This window comes from Myxocyprinus asiaticus, chromosome 16, assembly GCF_019703515.2.
Source record: "Myxocyprinus asiaticus isolate MX2 ecotype Aquarium Trade chromosome 16, UBuf_Myxa_2, whole genome shotgun sequence".
Classification (NCBI taxonomy): Eukaryota; Metazoa; Chordata; class Actinopteri; order Cypriniformes; family Catostomidae; genus Myxocyprinus; species Myxocyprinus asiaticus.
Genome location: NC_059359.1, coordinates 8609620 through 8631937, shown reverse-complemented (window position 1 = coordinate 8631937; position 22318 = coordinate 8609620). Strand labels below are relative to the sequence as shown.

At 36.8% G+C, this 22318-nt stretch overlaps 1 protein-coding gene across 4 annotated transcripts in view; it reads right to left on the bottom strand.

Annotated features, from left to right (window-relative positions):
* The window catches only part of LOC127454461 (oxidation resistance protein 1-like), a 240049-nt gene that overhangs the window by 88439 nt on the left and 129292 nt on the right, over positions 1-22318 (bottom strand). The window contains exon 1 of one of the 4 annotated variants that reach the window (XM_051721689.1): positions 9476-9766. The exons of the other annotated variants lie outside the window; for them this stretch is intronic. Within the exon in view, the coding sequence (XP_051577649.1) occupies positions 9476-9608 (133 nt within the window). The 5' untranslated portion in view covers positions 9609-9766. Of the gene's footprint in view, positions 1-9475; positions 9767-22318 lie in introns of those variants that run through there. 4 annotated transcript variants of the gene reach the window in all.

Below are 22318 nucleotides of genomic sequence, written 5' to 3'. Positions count from 1 at the left end.
CCGTCATGATTTCCCAACCCAAACCCATGTGACCTTCTGTATTCTGTGGAACACAAAATATGTTAGACAGAATGTTAGGGACAGACAGTCTTGGTCACCATTCACTTTCAAAATATAGAGGAAAAAAACACATTCACAGAAAGTAAATAGTGACTTAGGCAAACATTCTGTTTAATATCTCCTAATTGTGTTGCATGGAAGAAAGAAAGTCATACGGGTTTGGAACAACATGATGGTGAATGATGACATTAATAATAATTCTGTAATACATGTTAAATGTGTATTATGTAATGGAATATAGGGGAGTTAACGTCCATTATGTCATTTGTGAAAGTAATGAGTTACTCACTACTTGAGTACTCTTTTAATTGGATACCTTCTTACTCTTACTCAAGTAATTATTTATGTTAGTACTTTTACTTCTACTTGAGAAAAATCTGGGTTACAGTGAGGCACTTACAATGGAAGTCAATGGGGCCAATCCGAAAAGTTAAAATATTTTTGCTTTTTTAAAGAAAAGGAGGGACGAGTCAAAACAATATTTTGTGGTAATCAACATTATGCCACAAATGCTGTCGATTGAGTTTAACTTGTATTGAAGCTGGAATATTCCTTTAACAAAAGAAAAGCACATCTCATCTTATTATTTTCTCATTTAAAAAAAAAAAAATTCTCAAAACAATGAAACCAATATAAAACTTAGCCTAAAGTTCTAGGCCCGGTTGCAAGAAACCCCTTAAGAAATTCCTTAGTTATAACTGAAGTCTATTGTCACTAAGGGGCTGTTTACACAACAACGTTTTCAACTAAAAACGGAAAACTTTTTATGCGTTTTGGCTGTTCGTTTACACGACAACGGCGTTTTGGGGCCTGAAAACGCAAACTTTTGAAATCGGGTTTCAAAGTGCACGTTTTTGAAAACGATGCCGGAATCGTCTCCGTGTAAACATACAAAAACGCGAATCTGTGAAAACGATGACGTCATGCGCACGTGTATTACATGTTCAGTCTATAGGCATGCGCACGAGTGCTTCAAAACAACACGCGAGACATTCAAAACTACAATGGCAGACTACAGGACTGTGTTTGTGATGCTCAAGATTTTGAGTTTACTGACGCTTCTCCAGCAAAGTAATTGTAGTAATAAAGCAACCTCATCGTCCGTCCAGACAAAATTGCTAGATGCTTTCGCCATCTTCATTGTTTGTATTCACCGCTCTGTGTTAGAATGCTTATGTGATGTTTAATTCAACAAAAATTAATCGATATTAATTTGACAAGTTGTAAACAACTAAACTCTGCTTCACCTGACACCACTTAATAACAAGTTAGTTCTTGTTTTGATTTGTTTGGAAGATGTCCCGCTCTATTTTTTTAGCATTATTCCATGTTTCTTCATTGCTTTGACTTGTAAGGCCACATCCACTCTAAACTGTTTTCATTTGAAAACTCCTAACGTCATCATTTTCCAAAGCACGCAGAAAACTAGTGTTTTCGAAACCCTCCTTTTTTGCTGGAGTAAAATGGCATTCTTGTGTGGATGAGAGGTGTTAACATGGCCAAGTTAATGCGTTTTCAAACAAAAACGTGCTAATGTGGTTATGGCATCAATAAACTTGTAAATGGCATGGCAAAATCTCTACCAGTTAAAACATTACTACTGTTGCATGTTTTATGCCGTAATACCACTCATTTCTTGTACGAGCTGAATCAAGAGCTAAAAAACACACTTTTCTAACTTTTATGGACTTCCATGTAATATATTACCATGACGTTTAATGCTTTTACTCATGGTAGGTCATAAGTTTACATTCAATAACTACTTAGCATTTGTGAACAGACACTCTGCAAGGCTCATATCTTGTGTTGGTAATAGCAACATGTATTAGTTATTACTACGAGTATCCATAACAGTGTGTATCATGTATTTATGTGTACACATATTACGTTATATGATCGCAGGATTAGTCTGATATAGTTTCTGGCAAATGCTGATTAAAATGATTCTGTCAAGTGTTGAAAATACTATAAGGAAAAGTTGTCTCAGATGCTTTTAACTCAATGGTCCTATTGTCTCTCCTTGAGAGGCCATATCCTATATGTTTGTTATTATTGTTTCCTCAGATTCAATAGTCATTTTAATCAAGGTTTCTTACACCAAAAATGGTCATAATTTAGTTTTGTATGACCATTCCAACCGTCTCTGATCCTTGGAATAAAACAGGCTGTTTTTGTTACTGTACCTTTAAGACTTCTACATGTAAATGACCTATTCATGATGTAAAGGTGGGAGGCACATAGTTTGATGGAAAATTCCTGTTTTTCATGATATTTAGTGAGGGAAGCACAGATAGTCCTGGGAAAAACATGGCACATGGTAAAGTTCCACACTTGACAAGACAGCCCAGACTGACATAGTAGCTGATGTGTGTGTGAGAGAGAGTTTGCTGGGACTACAGTATGAATGCTACATCAGGGAGAATCTGAACTCCACACTAGGGCTGCAACTAACAATTATTTTTGATCATCGATTAATCTAACGATTATTAGAACAATTATTCGACTATTCAGTGATTATTGCAACGATTAATCATTAGCTCTTAACAGATTATTCAGCTTGTGCCCCGAATTAAAAGGTTGTATTAAACGTGCTTACTAACAATGAAGAGGACAAAATCATCTTTTAAAAATACCTCAATGACATTCACTGAATTAAAGGGAACAAAACCCTTTTTATTAAGTTTAATTCAGTAAAGAAATTAACTGCAAAAATCCTATTGTTATCAAGTGTTTTTGTCTTGTTTTCCATTTAAAATTGTCTAAAAATCCTTAAAACAAGATACATTTACTTGAGAAGTAACATAAGATATTTAGAGAATGTATCTCAAATATAAGTGTATTTTTTCACTTAGTTATACTTCTGCGAGTGCAGTAAAGACAAAATATTCTTATATTCATGATCTATTCTCTAAAAGCAAGTCTAAATATCTTATATGCTGCTTCTCAGGTGAATGCATCTTTTTATTTTACATTTTACTCTCCGAATATGGGCCTTTTCAGCGAATATAGAAATGCCATGAACGGCGCATTTTTGTGTCTAATTTTCCGTTGTTAATGCATTATGTGAGCACACCAAATGAAGCTCCTGAAAATTTACAGTTTCTTAAGTGCTATGATGAAAGCACCGTCTGCAGCGGTTCGCGCCAAACTCCCACGAAATATAAGCAAAATATAAGATAGTGAACACAAATAGCTTTAGTTTCACTTTAATTCAATGTTCGCGTAAACGCAAATGTTCTTGGTCATTGCAGTGTCATACACGCAGCATTAATGACACGAAGTCACACCGAAGAGGAGGTGCCTGATTATATATAATATAATGTTATATAATAAAATAGAATCTAATAGCTATTCAGGTTGGCTGGGTTCCAAAATATCAGAGTAAATGTAAAATGCACCAACATTAAAAATGACCAAAAAGAGAGACATATTTTAAGTATTTGGAAATATTTTGATATTTAAAATATAATTTTTCATGTCATTCTACCCCTGTGAAATATTTTACAAGTTTAAAAGCCTTAAACATTAAGCACACATACATCTTAAGTAGGCAATGACAATTTGTATGACAGTAATCGGCATAATAGTGAAAACCCAAAACAATTAATTGTCATAAACAGAATTATTTGTTTGACAATTAATCGTCAGCCAAGTTTCATAAAAGTGACAGCCCTAGGTTGTAGGGTATTCCAAACTTAGCAACTGTTTAATTTAACATGCATGTCCAATTATCATCGTAAATACCATTATTTTGCATTATAATGCAATTCTCAATACAAATATAAGTCAAGAACATGTTGAAATCAAAGCTAATGGAATATTGTCAATGCAATATTATGATGCATTTTAATAGATTTCAGTTTGTTCATTACATTGGAAATGGAAAGTCAAGTCCTGCGCATTGTACTCTGGTTGTATATCGCACATTTTGGCAAAAATAGATAGTAGGACATCTGGGTGTTTCAAGCATTAAGGAAATTTTCATACTGTGCACAGTATACATTTTGCATACTGCATTTTTTTTAAAGATTAATATGGTATTATGGTTCTCCAAACATACCAACTGTCTTCTAGATTTCCTTGCAGGTGATATGATGCATGATTTCTAAGAGATGACCTATGACACACGAGGCACAAATAAAGAATGAGTCTTCTTTAAGTTTATCAGCATGACTAAAGAGCACACTGGGCTGAGACGTGACGGCCAACTCAGTTCTCTGAGGAAGAGACACCTTTCCCATTCTTCATCTCACTGGATGTGGCGGCTTTAATGGTAAATCCATATCCACCATCAGGAAAAGGGGGAGAAATAATGCAGGTAATGGGAAAACAGACCCTTAGCACAGGCTAGAGTTGAAAGATCAGCTGCTGTGCTGCAGGTAAACAGCTCCCTAGGCCTTTGCCGCTCGCTGGGCCTGGATGCTTAGTCACAATTTCAAAGGCTATTGAATCGGGGCAAAGTCTGATCCACCGAGCATCAACCCTCCCTGCCACTTTAGCATTTAGTCTAGACAAGCGCAAAAACAAACACCGCTGGGGTCGTAAAAGTCTGAAGCAATAAATGAAACTCAAAGGTGAGGTGAATGCAGCCAGCGCTAATGTTTCCTCTGTGTCCCGCGCAGTTTGTCTGATTAGCACAGGGTAGGGCTGTGCCTGTGCGGTATGACAACATATATTGTGCTATAAAAACGTGTCAGCCGGTAGAGATTCTGCTATACTGTTTATACCGCATAGATATATCTACGTGGCTATCAGCGGACAGGACTGAGTTATGTTATTCACATGTAAGAGCAACAGAGACATGGAGGAATGTAAAAAAGATGTGTCCCAAAAAAGTCAAGATGAGTAAAAAGTTGTAATTAAGTGCTGTTTTTAAGATACAATGCAAAAGCAGTGTTATTTTGCAACGGCTTTAAATATGACATTCAAAAAGTCAGAACTATCCATTTTATAATGTTAGTGTAACAGGGTTTAAAATGGGCAAGGAGGAGGCGGGAACCAGCTGAACAGTCAGAATAATATTTAATGAAACAAAAAGACACAAACATAAACACACACACGGCAGATATGTGTGGCCCTCTCTCTCCCGAACTGCCGCATCCGGCTCGGCTTTATCCCTCTCGTGCACACTTACGGCCCGGCCCCGCCCTCCTCCTCTTCACAGTTAGTCTTAATGTTTTGAGTCTTTTTTTAATCACAGGTCTTTAATAATGTGAGACTTATAATTCGATTTGTAATGAATATTCATCTTATTATTTTTGTCCAAGTCTCGAATATAAACAGAAGGTAATCAAGTGAGATGAAGTCCATTTTATTTTTACCTTTGCAAAATATGTAATTCACTGAGTTGTCCAAAAACAGACATTGTCATATGGTTAAATAATACATTTATTTATTTATTTATTTTAAATACATTTCCAGCTAGAATAACTAATAACTAATACTAATATACTGTATATAGTATATACTATATATATATATATATATATATATATATATATATATATATATATATATATATATATATATACACACACACACTCACTGAGCACTTTATTAGGAACACCTGCACACCTACTTATTCATGCAATTATCTAATCAGCCAATCATGTGGCAGCAGTGCAATGCATAAAATCAAGCAGATACGGGTCAGGAGCTTCAGTTAATTTTCACATCAACCATCAGAATGGGGAAAAAATGTCAAATCAGTGATTTCGACCATGGCATGATTGTTGGTGCCAGATGGGCTGGTTTGAGTATTTCTGTTAACTACTGATCTCCTGGGATTTTCGCACACAACAGTCTCTAGAGTTTACTCATAATGGTGCAAAAAACAAAAAACATCCAGTGTGCGGCAGTTCTGCGGATGAAAACACATTATTGATGAGAGAGGTCAATGGAGAATGGCCAGACTGATTCAAGCTGACAGAAAGGCTACAGTAACTCAGATAACAACTCTGTACAATTATAGTGAGCAGAATAGCATCTCAGAATGCACAACATGTTGAACCTTGAGGTGGATGGGCTAAAACAGCAGAAGACCATGTCGGGCACTTTATTAGGACCATAGTGTTCATAATAAATTGCTCAATGAGTGTATGTACAGTATATATACTGTATGGGAAGTTGATTCATAATGTGTCAATGGACTTTTTTTTTTTTAGAAAACATTAAGAATGTAGGTTAAACAAAATAAATAAAATCTTTCACTAGTTCATTTTAAAAGATTCTGCGAATTCTGCATAAAGTCTCAGCAACATGAGGTCATAAAGCTGCATTAGGGCTGCACGATTACGATAAAAAAATCATAACTGTCGATCATTTTCCTTGATATTGTAATTGTGATTAATTTTGATTAATTGAATTTATATTAAAATACTTATTTTAGGTATATAAACTGCATGTAATTTTCTTTATGTAGGCTGCACATCCAAAATTAGCCAAGAACTGTTTCTGAATTACTTTATAGCTGTGTTATCAGAAAATAAAGACAGTGCCTGAACAGTCAACTTCACATTTTTGGCCCTATAGAAGTATGAAAAACAAAGCTCTTTTTCAAATTTTTAGAAATTAAACACAGAAGCGAGAAACGGACTTGTCTGCGACTAGTTACAATGGTCAACCATTGCAAAAAATACCCATTAAATAGAAAATTAAATAGAAGATTTTGACACAACATGAGGAGACCTGCATTTGCTATAAATTACTTTTTTTTTTCGAGATTAGTTAATTGTGGCAGCTGTTATTGTAATCTCGATTATTTATTCAATATTTTTGCTGCCCTATGCCAAATGCATAATATTTTAAATAATTAACAAAATGTCATTTAAAATGTTTTTAGATCGAGTATATCATGTCACATCACAGAACATGTCAACATCCTAAAAGTATTTAATGCCAACTACCCATTTACCATTACTGTGATATAAAATGTGACAAGATTTTGGTCATACCACCCACTCCTAGCATAGGTACATTTACAAAAGAACAGTTTAAAGAATCCTAGCCATGCTGGGTTCAGATGTACATCTGTTTTGGCATCCACATATTGACTCTTGGTTTGGCACACCTTACTAATGGCAAATGCACCAATCAATTAGTCTTGTAATAACTCACTCGTGATTGATAAAACACACCTACACACACCATTCATCTTGGAGGTGATGTAGAGAAAAGCAGGACGTCTTGTGCCTCCCACGCCAGACTAAAGCCAGTGCAGATATATGCTAATGGACTCCATGCGCTTCCAGCATGGCACCAGTGGGGCCCACTCATTCTTTATACTGGTACCTCTTTCTCTCGTAATGAGGGCCCAGGGGCAATTCAGAAAACATTGGGCCGTTATTTCATTATTTTTGGGATTGCATGGAGGTTTATACAGAAATGCCTACTGAAATTCCAACAGAAAGCTTTTAGTACTGATGAAACCCAAAAAGTAAAGTAAGTAAATAGCACAATTACTGGAGTTCTAGGTGGCCCAACTACACTCACTGAGCACTTTATTAGAAACATTATGGCCCCAATAAAGTGCCCGACGTGGTCATCTGCTGTTGTAGCCCATTGTAGCCTATGTTGTTTTTTTAAACCACATTCATGTAAATAAGCTTTTATTGTGCTATCAGTATTGCATTGCTTTGATACATGTCCAAAGAAAAAGAACAGCTATATTGTTTGTGGCAGGTTATCTGCTCTGAAAGTGAGAACTTTTATCTGTCTAACTAACAGTTCATTGCTATTTCCTGGCCTGTTTCTGGCATTTCCAGAGCAGGCACATTTTTGCACTCTATTCATGTCTGGCCTAATTAATAGGGTTACCAGATGTCCCCCTCGGAACAGTCCTGGTTTCAGAAGGTGTGTCCCTGTGTCCCAACAAATCACAAAAAATGTGAATATACACTCACTTAGCACTTCATTAGGAACACTATGGTTGTAATAAAGTGCCCGACGTGGTCTTCTGCTGTTGTAGCCCATTTGCCTCAAGGTTCGACATGTTGTGCATTCTGAGATGCTATTCTGATCACTACAATTTTACAGAGGGGTTATCTGAGTTATCGTAGCCTTTCTGTCAGCTCGAACCAGTCTGGCCATTCTCCGTTGACCTCTCTCATCAACAAGCCGTTTCTGTCCACAGAACTGCCGCTCACTGGATGTTTTTTGTTTTTGGCACCATTATGAGGAAACTCTAGAGACTGTTGTGCATTAAAATCCCAGGAGATCAGCAGTTACAGAAATACTCAAACCCACCTGTCTGGCACCAACAATAATGCCATGGTCCAAATCACTGGAATGACATTTTTTCCCCATTCTGATGGTTGATGTGAACATTAACTGAAGCTCCTGACACACATTTGCATGATTTAATGCACTGCCCTGCAACCACACAATTGGTTGATTAGATAATCGCATGAATAAGTAGGTATACAGGTCCTCCTAATATAGTTCCTTGTGAGTGTATTCCGGTTTCAGCTGTTATTAAGTTCTGAAAAGGTTAAGTGTGTTCTGTGACACTAATATCACAAAATAAAACTGTAAAGATAATGACTGTTTTCAAACAGGTTTCCCTAACCCCCTCATCATCCATTGGTCAGACAAAAAGATATTCTCACCCCAAACACATGCCATTGCCGTTTTCATTTGTACGTAAAGCACTAATCTTTGGAATTAATAGATTTAAATGACAACTCTTAAAGCGCATAAATGTTTCTAACTAGTTTGTCAAAAGACACATTGATGATTTCATGCTGAATTGTGCTTTTACACAAGCACTTATGCTTTTTAAATGATGCAAAGCTGTTCTTTGAAGAAGCTAAAATATAAGTCAGTTTTTTTTTTTTATACTACGTAACTACCATACATCCATTTGTGTTATTTCATAGTTATGATGACTTTATAAATGCAATAGTAGAATAAATAGCAATAATAGAGAATTATTAGATGTGTCCAAACTTTTGACTGGTACTCTATATTTACTTTAGACTTAAGCCTTTTTCAGGCCTGGAATTTACCATTTAAAATTGCCTAATATTTGAGCTTTTCAATGACTGTGGGAACCCTAAATGTGTTGGGCTAGTAAGTAGAGTTTGAGCAAACGAAACATGACTCAAACAACGCACCAAACCCACTTTTTACACTTTGAAGTGCTCGTGCATGTTCGCTAAAAACCTCCACAGGAACTCTTCCTTACAGACGTTTATATCTATAACACGCACAGTCCAGCAAAATCTAATGCAAATGGTTATTCAAAGTACTAAAGGCAGCTTAAATGTCAAACCTCTCTTAATGAATAACACGCTGTAGTTATGCAGCCATCAGCCATGTTTCACTGTTAAAAACTCTGCGCTAGCCATTTAAACTGTTTCAATGTTACATTTCTAAAACTTTCTAAAACTTTTTGCGAAGAACACAAACCGCAAACCTGTAGTGTGTGTCTCTTTCGCGTTGTCCATTGGCACTTCTGCATCAGAGTAGTCTTTGAACTGAACTTCCCTCACGGTAACAGGCCAGATTTTACCAGCAATCGCGTCTCTAAACGACTGAATATAATCCATATTTTCGGTAGATCAAAACTATCAATAAAACAAAGCAATATGTCTCATTTATGATCTGTCCATGGCAGACATCAGAAACATACGCGTAAACCGCGCAGAAAAAAGGAACTGAAACTGACAGCTGCTGCTCAACTTTTCGCTGTTTGTTACGCTGAACGCGCCTGCGACGCGACGCAAATAGGACGCTCCCGCTGTCAAGCGATGGAATGCTGACGTAAACAAAGTCTCTGATTGGTTAACCGCGTGCTGACGTCAGGATTACGTGCGCCACGCAGACGCGCTTCGCGAGCAGTGTTGACGTAAAATAAAAGTTGAAACAAAGATTGGCCACTCTAGAGAGATTTATTTCATTTAATAAAATGTATACGAAATTCGGAAGTTGAAACCAAGTTTACATCTTTAAGTTAATGTTTTTGGACTGCTTTTATGAGGATTTTGTGTTGGTGAATTTAACCTAAATACATTCCCAGGACACTACTATGGTCGTACACCATGGTAGCCTATTCTTTGAAGCACATTGGAATACTATGTAAATTCATGTAAAAAGACCTAAATTGTGGCGTTTTATCATTCCACTGAAAGCACATAAAAAATGTGTATTTTCAAACAACCCTGAAAAAAAAAAAAAAAAAAAAGCACTATGACAGTAACAGCATGGTACTTTTTTTTTTTTGTAAGAGATGCTTCTCAAAATATAACTGAAAATGACTATATACAATGTGAGTAATGGCTGGACAGCTTTCATATTATGATCTTTATATTTATCAGGAGCAAATATCATATGTGACACCAGAATTTACAAAAAACATAACCATCACATGAAATATCTCTTTGTTACAGATGTTCATGGCATGTTATTTGATTTTACCACGGTGACATGCTTTAGACACAGTTTTGACATGTGATCATGTCCTCCTATCACATGATTGTCTATGCAAGCATGGCAAAAATAAATAAACCTTGAATTCAGAGTAGGTACACTTGCTTTAATTATACAGAGAGCCGCAATTATATTTTAATATGATGAAAAAAGCTTGCAGAAACACTGATCAGTGGATCCTCTCCTCCCTAATGACATCTATACTGCTCATCTGATGATACAAGTGCAACTGCTAATTGCAAAGACTGTTCAGTGTCTTTTTAATTAATCAAGTTAATTACACCCCAAAGGGTTACAAATGAAATGTGCCTCTCTGAGAACCCAAAATCCCCAAAATGCACTCAAGTGAACCTCTCTCTGCTGGCTGGTAAGAGTATTGCACATTCACAGATCGTGGCATATTCAGCCAGGCAAAGATAACATGCCTAAAAACAACTGGTGATAAAAGACTTTCAAAAAATCCCCAAATAGGCTGTGCTTCAACATCTGAAAGTTTTTAACTGAGTAGAACAAAAGCCAGAAAGTCCAGAGTGTCCAGCCAAAATGGATGTTTTTAGAGAAACACTAAGCACAATGAGACTGCATCTGATGGATGAAACAATCACCGTTCTGGTCGTCATGGGGATTAAAACCAGCTTCCTCCAACTCATCTTGACCCTGCATTTTATCTTTTCCCCTTCTGGTCATTTTAGTGCAGGAACTGTGTTTTAAAGGAATAATGCACCCCAAAATGGAATTTCTGTCATTACTTACTCTCCCCGATGTTGTTCCAAACTCATATGCAAAATGAGAAATTTTGGTGATAGTACACTGCTTTTTCTATACATCACAGATGATGAAAATCACCCCAAAAGTGCAATGAAAGTAGACCATATTACTTTTTTGCACTATATTTCAAGTCTTCTGAAGCCATTCGACCAAATTAAAGCTGTTATTCACTGATAATCTTGCCCTCTGCCAAAGCTCTAAAATCTTATTCGCGCCCATGTTCAGATTCAAAGATTGCTGTATGTTTGACATCAAACTGGTTCTCGAGTCGCATGTAAACTTACTGAACACAATTCCAGTTTAAATATGTAAGATGGGTAGGAGATTTAAGAGCTGCAGTAGAGGGGATGATTTTCTATGAACCGTGACCTAAATTTTGGTCTACCTTTCACACAAAGCTAATGTACGGCTTCAGAAGACTTGGAATATACCACACAAGTCATATGGACTACAGCATGGTTCGTTCTTTCTTTTTTTTTTTATTATTATTTTTTTTTTTTTTCAATTTGGAATGCCCAATTCCCAATGTGCTTTTTAAGTCCTCGTGGTCGCGTAGTGATTCACCTCAGTCCGGGTGGCAGAGGACGAATCCCAGTTGCCTCCGCGTCTGAGATCGTCAACCACGCTCAACTCACCACTTGCCCCACCGTGAACGAACCACTTTATAGCGACCACGAGGAGGTTACCTCATGTGACTCTACCCTCCCTAGCAACCGGGCCAATTTGGTTGCTTAGGGGACCTGGCTGGAGTCACTCAGCACACCCTGGGATTTGAACTAGCGAACAAGCGAACTCCAGGGGTATTTTACCACTGATCTACCCAGGCCCCCACAGTATGGTTCTTTTATTGTGTTTTTTGATCCTTTTTGGAGCTGGCCAGCCGTGTTCACTACTAACTATAAAACTATGAAAAAATAACAGCATCAGGTTTTGAAATAAATGAAGGTGAGTAAACACTGACAGCATTTACATTTTTGGGTAAACTTTACCTTTAATGGCACATGGAAGATAAGAGGCAGCCCTTGTTGTGCTGCCATTAATTGCATATTTTGCAATTCAAAAACTAGAATGGTCATCAAATTGTTTGTTAAACACTGCAAAGTTAAAGGGGTTCCAAACCTTTGTGTGCTTGGAGATAGGTGAACAATCATCCCAGCAATCACAGGGTTAACAGAGATACAGAGAAATACAATATATTCGAAGTTCTCCACAAACCCTGGTTTAATTAAAGCGCCGTTTAATTTGACCGGCCCTATGGAAGGTCCATCGTGCTCATTTCACAGACGAGAAATAAAATAAGCCCTATTATTGAGTGAGATTAAAGTCGGGCTTCCCTCCTTACCAACATTCTCTCTCCTCTCATTGCGTTCCGTGTTCATTGGATATCTTTTTTTATTTCAATTTCCACAATGGAAGACAGTCAGGGGAAATAAGATGGGGCCCGCTGAATTAGTTCAGTTGTTCGCTATTAGAAATTTATATTGATTCATCAAATGATCCAAACAAGAATGGGGTGGCTTACTTCATGCACCATCATAGAAACCATTTACTGACTTTTTAGAGGTAAAATCAAGTGTGGGACCATAAAATGGTAGTTAACCATAAAATTCACTCTCATGTAGTTCCAAACCAATATCATTTTCTTTCTCCCATTTAAAGGTGCCATTTTTCATCTGAGCACAAGCATAAATTTATGTTGAATAGGTTCATACTTTATATGTTGTTTTCCAACAAACTGGGATTTATTTGATTTTTAATGAAAACATTTAAATTTTTGATTAAACAGTGGCATAGCCAGAAACAAGGCTCTGGGTTTGCCATGGGAAAACAGGGTGTGCAAGAAACTGAGGCACAATAAAGTGACATGTACCTCTGCATTAATGTCTTTTTTAGCTCTAAAATATTTTTCAGCCATGTGTTAATACTTTTGTCAATGGAGAAGATATGCCCGTTACTGTATCCACAAATTAAGCTTATATTTGGTATATCTTGAAATCTGTCACTAATGGATTCGATTACTATTTTGGAACGATTTATAATTATTTTCCAAAATATGCTAAAGACACCAAATGTACATGGAAGGGCAATTTGGACGGTATATTGACTAAAATACACACGGTGTTACATTCACCAGTTAAAAATCGTAATTTTGGTTATGAAATTAATATGTGATGCATTGTGAAACAGAAGAACAGCAGTCAGAAGATTCAAAATCTTCATTGAACATTCTTTATATTGGTCCCACTTTATATTAGTTGTCTTTAACTACCATGTAATAACATTAAAATACATACAATACAATGTATTTATTGTGTAAATACATATTCTTCTGCAAAATTCACACAAAATTCACATTTGCTGCTACTGAGGTTGAGGTGTGGCTAGGTTTAGGAGTAGGGTTAGGGTTAGGGTTAGGGTTAGGGGTAAGGGTAATGTTAGGGTTTACAGTGTAACTACAGATGTAATTAAATGCAGGTTCTTTAAATGTATGTACAATGCAACACGTTTGTACATAATAAGTACATTGAATCAGATGCTTAAGTACATAGTGGTTCAAGACACCTAACATAAAGTGTGTCCTTTACATTTAGGGAGTACAGGGACATTTAGTTTATTTGAGACTGCAAATATAAACAGAAAAAAATAACACTAATGTTACATTAATCATTGAGCCAATATGAATAAGGGATAACAATGTCTGATTATGCAAAATAACAAACAGATGATATGTAGACCGTTGATTATGTGTAACAGATTTGCCTGCATATCATCTAATGGGAACATTTAGCCCACTGTACGAATAATTGAACTATAAATGAAATCGATCACCTACATAGGCCGATAATGGCTATTCATTAAATCAAGCATGCACTTAATGGTGTATAATGGTGTAACACATTATGAACAAATCATCAGGTAAAAGAGCGTTACAGTAGCCTACCTTTTCAAGTGTATTATGCATTTATTGTATTTAAGAAAAAAAAAAACAACTAAGTTATTTTGCTCATATGGACACAAAGTCCAGTACTACAGTTTCACTCAGTAACATTTGTGTTGAGCTGACACATTTACATTTATGCATTTAGTAGACACGTTTATCCAAATCGACTTACAAATGAGGAGAATAAATAGAAGCGATTCATCCTAAAGGAGACAGTAGGAAGCAACATGCTGTAATACAATACAAAATTGCTCGAAGCAAGCATCGATGCCTTGAACTTAATGCGAGAAACCATTGGCAGCCAGTTCAATGAAGTGAGGCACGACGTGCGCTCTCTTGGGCTTGTTGAAAACCAATCACGCCACCGTGTTCTGGATCAGTTGCAGAGTTTTGATTGTACATGCAGGAAGGCCTGTCAGAAATGCACTGCAGTAGTCCAGTCTGGATAAAACAAGGGCCTGGACACAGATAGGAAGGGTCTGATCTTCTTGATGTTGTACAAAGCAAATCTGCAAGTTCGGACAGTTCTTGCAATGTGGTCCGTGAAGTTCAACTGATCGTCGAACACAACACCAAGATTTCTGGCTGTTCTGGATGGTGTATGAGTCTAGCTGAATGGTGCAATTGTGATGAACTTCTAGGCTCGCTGGAACCACGAGAAGCTCTGTTTTTGCAGAGTTGAGTTGGAGGTGGTGTTCTTTCGTCCAATCCAAAATGGTTCTCAGGCAAGCTGAGATCCGTGCAGCTACTGTAGGATTGTCAGGCTGTAATGAGAGGTAGAGTTGTGTCATCGGCATAGCAATAATTGGAAAAGCCATATGCATGAATGGCAGATCCCAATGATGACATATGGAGAAGAGGAGAGGTCCAAGCACTAAACCCTGAGGTACCCCAGTAGTTAGCTAATGAGATTAAGACAATGCTTCCCTCCAAGACACCCTAAAAGACCTTCCTGTGAGGTAAGACTCGAACCAGCTGGGCACGGTTCCTGTGTTGCCCTTTGCCGTGAGGGTTGACAGTAGAAATGTCGTGGTTTACGGTGTCAAAAGCAGAAGACAGTAAAGCATAATGAGAGCAGATGATTTGGATGCAGCCTTTGCCAGTTTGCCAGTCAGATCTTCAGTAACAGACAGCAGGACAGTTTCCATAGAGTGTCCACCTACTACAGCGGCGAAGATGCAGCATCACGCAAGAGCAAAAGTTACCAATGCAATGCCATTGTAGAAATGCACTATTCGCAGTTTCGAATAATGCCAAAGAAAACAAACGCTCTTCTTTCCTCAGTCATGCACTCCTTGCCTGTTGCGAGAACGCGCATGTAATTTGAGAGGGACTCTGCAACAAATCAAGTATTATTATAGTCATTATAATGTATTATTAAATTACATAATCAATGTGTCGAATGTTCATCTTCAAATGGATGCATTTTTACACCTCTCCTATTATTAATCATCAAAAACAAAACAATAAAAAACAAATAAAAAAATCTTTATTTCATTTGAGTGTGCAAGCTGACATTTTGGGTGGCATTTGCACGCCCTGGCACACACGTGGCTACGCCACTGTGGTAAAAGACAAAAAAATAATTGTGCCTGTAGTATCTTGCCTTAAAACTGAAGTGTATAATTTCTGCGCCACTAGCACCACCAAATGGAATTGCAATGAATACCTCCCAGTTCTGTCCCTGATCGGACAATCATATATTTCCGCCACAAACTCATGCCATTGGTTGAGTCAATATTGCTGTGTTGGGCTGGGCTCAAACAAACATAGCAATTTTTATAGCACCACAGAAGCTTAGTGTTTACAGTTTTCAAGGAAATCAATGTACAAATGGCTTACTCACTTTATAATTGTCTCTGCATATTAAGCTGGAATAGGACAAGTGTTTTAATATAGAAAAAGTTACACACTTCACCTTTAAGTGAACGAAATGCTGGAGAAATACTCTAGTTCCATCTAACATGACATAATACCTTACTCTCAGTAGAGACAGATCTTATTACTTAACTATCACCAGAACTCCCATTTCCACTGTGAATGTGTCCACACACAAGGTACATACACATGCACACCACAACAACACAAGGGCGAACATCTGCACATTACCCTGAGCTTTTCACAGTTTACAGGCCCAATTAGACAGACACAAATGGAGCACAAACTGACTGCGGCTGGGCAGATGCACCTAATAGAGAAGTGCAGTGAAGCTCTGCTGCTGTAATGAATGAGCACTAAATACAATCAGATTATGCCAGACAGACTGTCTCTCGCATAGCAGCTGTATTTGTGGTATGATAAAGTAAAATGTTATTTAAGCCTCAAAATGTGGTGCAGATGAAGAATTGTGGATCTAGAGATAAAACTCCAGCGTATGACGTTCAATTCTTGAGTCACTCATTTCTGTAAATGTGATGTGTCATTTTTTAGATATTATAATACATTCTCCTATCTCAAAGGAACGTGCAAAGACAACTATAAGTAAGCCATTTGTAGGTTTACTTCCTGAATAAACACAGTGGCTCTGTGACACTGTCAAAACAATGCTCTGTCGGACATGCCAATGTCTGGCTTAATCAATGGCATGAGTTTGGGGTTGGACTACTTGTTTGGAAAGGGGTGGTAAAAGTGTTTGTGAAATTTATTTGGAAATGCTCGTTATTTTTGCAATTCTTTATGGTAGGACTGGTATTGTATCAAATATTTGTAATATATTTAATATTATGTTGTTGGCAATACATTGCATTACTTTAACAGTATCTTGGCTAAAGCCTTAGTAGCAAAAATGTCGATAGCATTAAATTCATTTTCATAAATCAGTTCTTTCAAACTGTCCATTTACTGAAACACTAATTCAATTATTAGTTTGCATCAATCAAAAATGTCCACTGAAGAGTCCCTGTGAGTCATTCCATATGATTTGAAATGTTTTAGCAAACTGCATATGTAGGAACACTGTAAAAACAACAGTTTGCTGTCAAAAATGTTGCATTCTGGGAGATGGAGAGCAGGCTCATTGTGAAGTGACTAGTTTTATAGTAAATAGCTGTTATTTGCAAAGCATTTTAAGAAAATGTATATTAAAAATCCTAGTTTCATCTTGGCGAAAGCTAGTGACGTTTTGAACTATATAGTTGAAATCCCAAAAGTGTAAAAAACCTGTGGCATATTATAGTGTTCATGCTGTTGACACCAATCCTAGATCCAATCCTGCCACCCTGCGGACTTCACTTGTCTGAATGCAATTAATAAAGAATTATTTTCTTCAAAATATTGACAAGTTTTAACATACTGACTTTAAAAAACAGCATTGCACTACTTTGTGGGATCCTACAAATGGTAAAATACACATACGCCCTTGCACTTGAACAATGTAAAGTATGTATGCTTGGGCAATACACTGGGGCTTTATAGGGACATGTACAAAAGTCTTTATTCAGAATAGAGTTCTTAGCGCTAGTTAGTGTTGTTGTTTTGCTATAAATAGTTCATTATAAATGATCAATGTTCCCTTGGGCTGGCACCTTGGACCTTCTTTAATTATTATTTAATGTTCTTCTGTCCAGTGTAATTGTGTTTTGGTAAAACGCTATTGGTTGCACTGTGTTACTTGGAGGACAAAAAGCAAAATGTAACATCAGACTGCTAGTCTGATCATAACTTGCAAATGCCACTATATTTGGCAATAGTGTATGTCATTATACAGTACATAAATCATATAATTGTCAGCATTAAAAGAGAGTTCTGCAATGAGTGTTTGTTGTTTCTGGAGAACTTATAAGTTGTCAACAATACACACAAATGAACACTCAGCATACAAAACTCTTTTAGATAAACATTAAAAAAAAAATCAAGCAACTACAACAGCAAAATAAACTAGCAAAAAAAAAAATAAAAAAAAATCTATGTAATTTCTTTATGCCACAGTGCATGCTGGAATTTGCTTAATTACAGTTGTATACAGTAGAATGCTGCCAACCACAACTGACAGTAATTTAGTGTTTTTAACATGATTTCTTTTTACAGTGTAAATATAGCTATTTATGACCATGTTGTAATATACTGTATAGGTGCATAGTAGGGGTGGGTAAAAATATAGATTTTCCATTGCATGGCAATCTTCATTTGAACGATATCGATTCTTAAATCGCAAGATCGATCTTTTACTCTTTGCACAACCCTCCACTACGATGAGAGGCAATTACTCGCATTTACACCAAATTTCGCATTATGCGACTTAAATGTATATATTTTGCAACTAGCAGGTAAATGTTTACATTTCACTCACCAGTAATTGTGTAGTATAGTGGTGGAATATTCAGCAGTGAGATCCTTTCACTGCGTGTTGAGAGTAAAAGTTGTTCCATGTAATGCGTGTCCAAAGACAAGATCCACGCAACCCATTTGTCATTGAATAATGTCTCTTTAAATACACTTTCTGTTCTCTACAGTCCATTGTTGATCAATAACAACAAAAAATAAACATTTAATTCTAATCATGCACGGCACAGATGAGATATAGCTATTCGAGTCCTCTCTTGTTAACTTGACGCTCTTTATTTACAGTCGCTCTTTACAGAAATGCAGGTTTTCTTAAAGAGACAGTACTGTTTTTTAACACATGTTCAAAAAATCAATGTAAATACTTGTAAAGAGTATAAATTATGCAATTAAATAATAAACATGTAACTAAAATAATACATGACATATAGTATCTTATTTATTTATCTTTATTTATTGAATACATGGATTTATCGATTTTAAAAAAGCCAAAATGTGACCAAAATGTTAGTAAAAATCAATATTTTCGTAACATACCTAGTTAGAAGGCCCCTGTATAATTAACAGCATTAGTTGGGAGAGAGTATCTTTCATATGTAATCAAAAGGGACATTATAACTGAAATATACCCATATGAATCGATATCGAAATCCAGTCGAAAGCTTATGAATCGGGAAATCTGTATCAATACCCAGCCCTAGTGCATATAAATAAAAACTATTAAATATCATTCTTATTTTCATTTAGCGAAACACTGTGGAAATGTCTCTTATTTTTAACTAGATTTTAACTGTATTTGACCTTTTGCATTAATTATTTTGAATCTACTTGGCAATAATGTCCGATTAGTCAAAATAATGGTTCCTCTAACTGAAAATATTAAGCTACATATAAAAATTGTCAAAAAGCAATACAGTAGCTGAACAATATAATCTCTAACATCTCTCTCTCTAATATCATCTCTCTCTCTCTCTCTCTCTCTCTCATATGAGAGAGAGAGAGAGAGAGAGAGAGAGAGAGAGAGAGAGATGTTTTGGTGCAGTTTAGAGCAGAAATTACACACTTCTCCCTTTGAGGCACAACACACAGGTGGAACGGTTTCATGCAGGTGGATAATATGTTATCAGGTATGTGATTGCAGTCAAGTGGAAGCCAAGACGTGATGGTCTCAAAGACAAAAGTACTACTTTCTCTCTCTGCACACTGACAGCACTGTCTAACAGATGATTACGTTGTCCAAACTGCACAGAAACACATGAATATTCACAAGGTAAAAGGCAGATGATTCAGCCTGTCCCAGAACAGCATCTTAGAAGAGTTTGAATCATTTCACTAGAGGCATGAGTGTATAATAGTCCCACAACTCTGTATGGGCAACAAACCAACCCAAAACCACCTCCCCACTCTGATCTCAGCTCAGAAGGGTCCATTAGCTCAAATCTGTGCAGTCATGAGAGGCCTGAGTCATTTCCCCCAATCAGCTCCTGTGGGAGCAGACCGGAGTGGTTTTTTAATTTTTTTAAATTGTATGCTATTTTACTTCCTCTGCTCAACTGATCATAGTGGTTGTTAAGCCATTGCTGTGAGGACCAAAGCCTGAAGTTACACACAACTTTCATCTAATTCTGACTGCCATCTAGACAATTAAACATCCACTAGACTCTTGTTACAGCGACCAAACATCCTAGACTCTCATGCCAGTGACCAATCATCTACGAGACTCTTGTCACGGCAACCAATCATTCGCTTGACTCTCCTCACAGCAGTCACGCATTCTGAATACTGAAGGTCAGGGTGATAATTACAAGACTTACAGTATATTTGAGCAAAAACATTTATACACCACAATTTATACTGCCTTTAAATTGACTATAGTAAACAGAGTGGAGTTTAAAAATGTGACATTGTAAGGCTCTTATACTTCAATTAAAATACACTAATGACAGTAACTACAATTATAACAAAATATATTCCCAACAAAACAAACATCCCCCTGATCAATAAAAAATTTGCAGATATAAACACTTGACGCAACTCCTATTTAGTCTAATTCGAGAGAGTTTGCTTCAAGAGAGTGATGATGTTTGAAATCATTTGTGTCACACATGACTTAAAAAAATAAACATTCAATTGAATCAGTGGTAGATCTTCATGATCGGTTGCGTAGCCTACCATGAAACAATGTTGACTGCCATTTGACACATTCATACCAAAGGACAGTACTGGCCACGCTGGATCTGTGGCCTATGACAGCAACCAATATTTTCGCTAGATTCTTGTCTCATCAATCAATCATCCGTTAGACTCTCACCATGTGAAGGAGTCATAGGCGGTCACATGTGTACAGTTCCATACACGAGGGGGTGGCAGGCAGCTTTAACAACAGGCATTTCCTGATGGCATTTGTGGGGGGAAAATCCCTGTACAAAGAAAGAAAATCGCATCAGGGAGACGGAGCTATTTTTAGCGGATAAGCCTCTCGTCATGCTGAATTGTGTTCATTTTTTTCTGTAGTTGGTATTATGTCATATCTGTCCTCATTTCAGAGTCTACAGAAAGGTTTAGCTTCAGAAATCTGTAGAAGGGTTTAGAAGAGTGGGACACACACATGAACAAACAGCCACCTGCTGGGAAAGAGCATTGTGATTCTGAAAAGTTGGCTTCTTGGCTCATCAACCTGATATTTTGCAGAAATAGAATAAGTGGTTAGAATGGTAATGAAAAATGTGTGGGGCTTAGTTGCCCAAACGCTGTCTCTAATTGGTCAGGTACAATGCGTCTAAATAGCAAGCACCCTATTTTAAGCGCTATGCCATAAGTCATACATGCAAAGTCAATGTGCACGGCCAGGAAGTTTTGGTATTTTCGTGCAAACATGCGCTAAGTCTAGGAGCAGGTGGGTTTGGCAAAATTACGCATGTGAAGCGCTGATGGGCTGGGTCAAGTGCAATTTGATTCTGAGGATCTACTCCACCACCGTCTGCATGCTATTATATAGTCCCCATTCCCCGTAAAGCACCAGTGATACAAACAAGAGACAGCACATTCATAAGTAGTTGATAGTGTAAATGGACAGTATGCAATGAATTAGAAGAATAGAAATATGGACTCACGTTCTTTTGTGCATTAACTGCGTCCTTGTTGAATGTCGATTTTGATTATTTTTTTTTACATTTATTTATTAAAACAAGAAAAAATGAAACCAAAATTATTTCTAAATTCAAATTACACTTCAAACGAAAAAAAAAAAGTGGTAAAAAAAAAAACAAATCATACAAAATCTAAACATTTTACTTTCTCCAACTTCCACCGGCCCTTTTTGCAATGACTTAAATCACTCAATGAGAACAGGTGGAAAAATAGCAATACAAATTAAATCATAAATACAATTGTAAATATAAACATAATAAAAGTTATTGAAAAATAAACCATGACCTAAAGAAGTTTAATATAAATCTCATAAATATTTGTATCATAAACAGTGTCAACAGTGATCCTCTAGACATAATTTGATGTGCCACTATATTTTGTTTGAACATGAACTTCATTACCACCTGCTGGTGGAATCTCCAAACTACAAATGCAGGAAATGAGTTTAGACTCAGGCTTTTGAAACGTTTTAGCGCAATGACCCATTTCTCAGGAAATGAGCAAATTGCTCATTTTTGTGCTACTTCATTTACGTACAATACACCCCCAGTTTGCATGCATACACCCAAAGATAGCGCAAACACTCCCACCTATACCCACGTGCATTTTGCGCTGGCACGAAAATTGCGCTTAGAATTAGCTCTCTCATGAAAATGTAAAAAGTCTGTTTGAAGTCTGAACTGAACATAA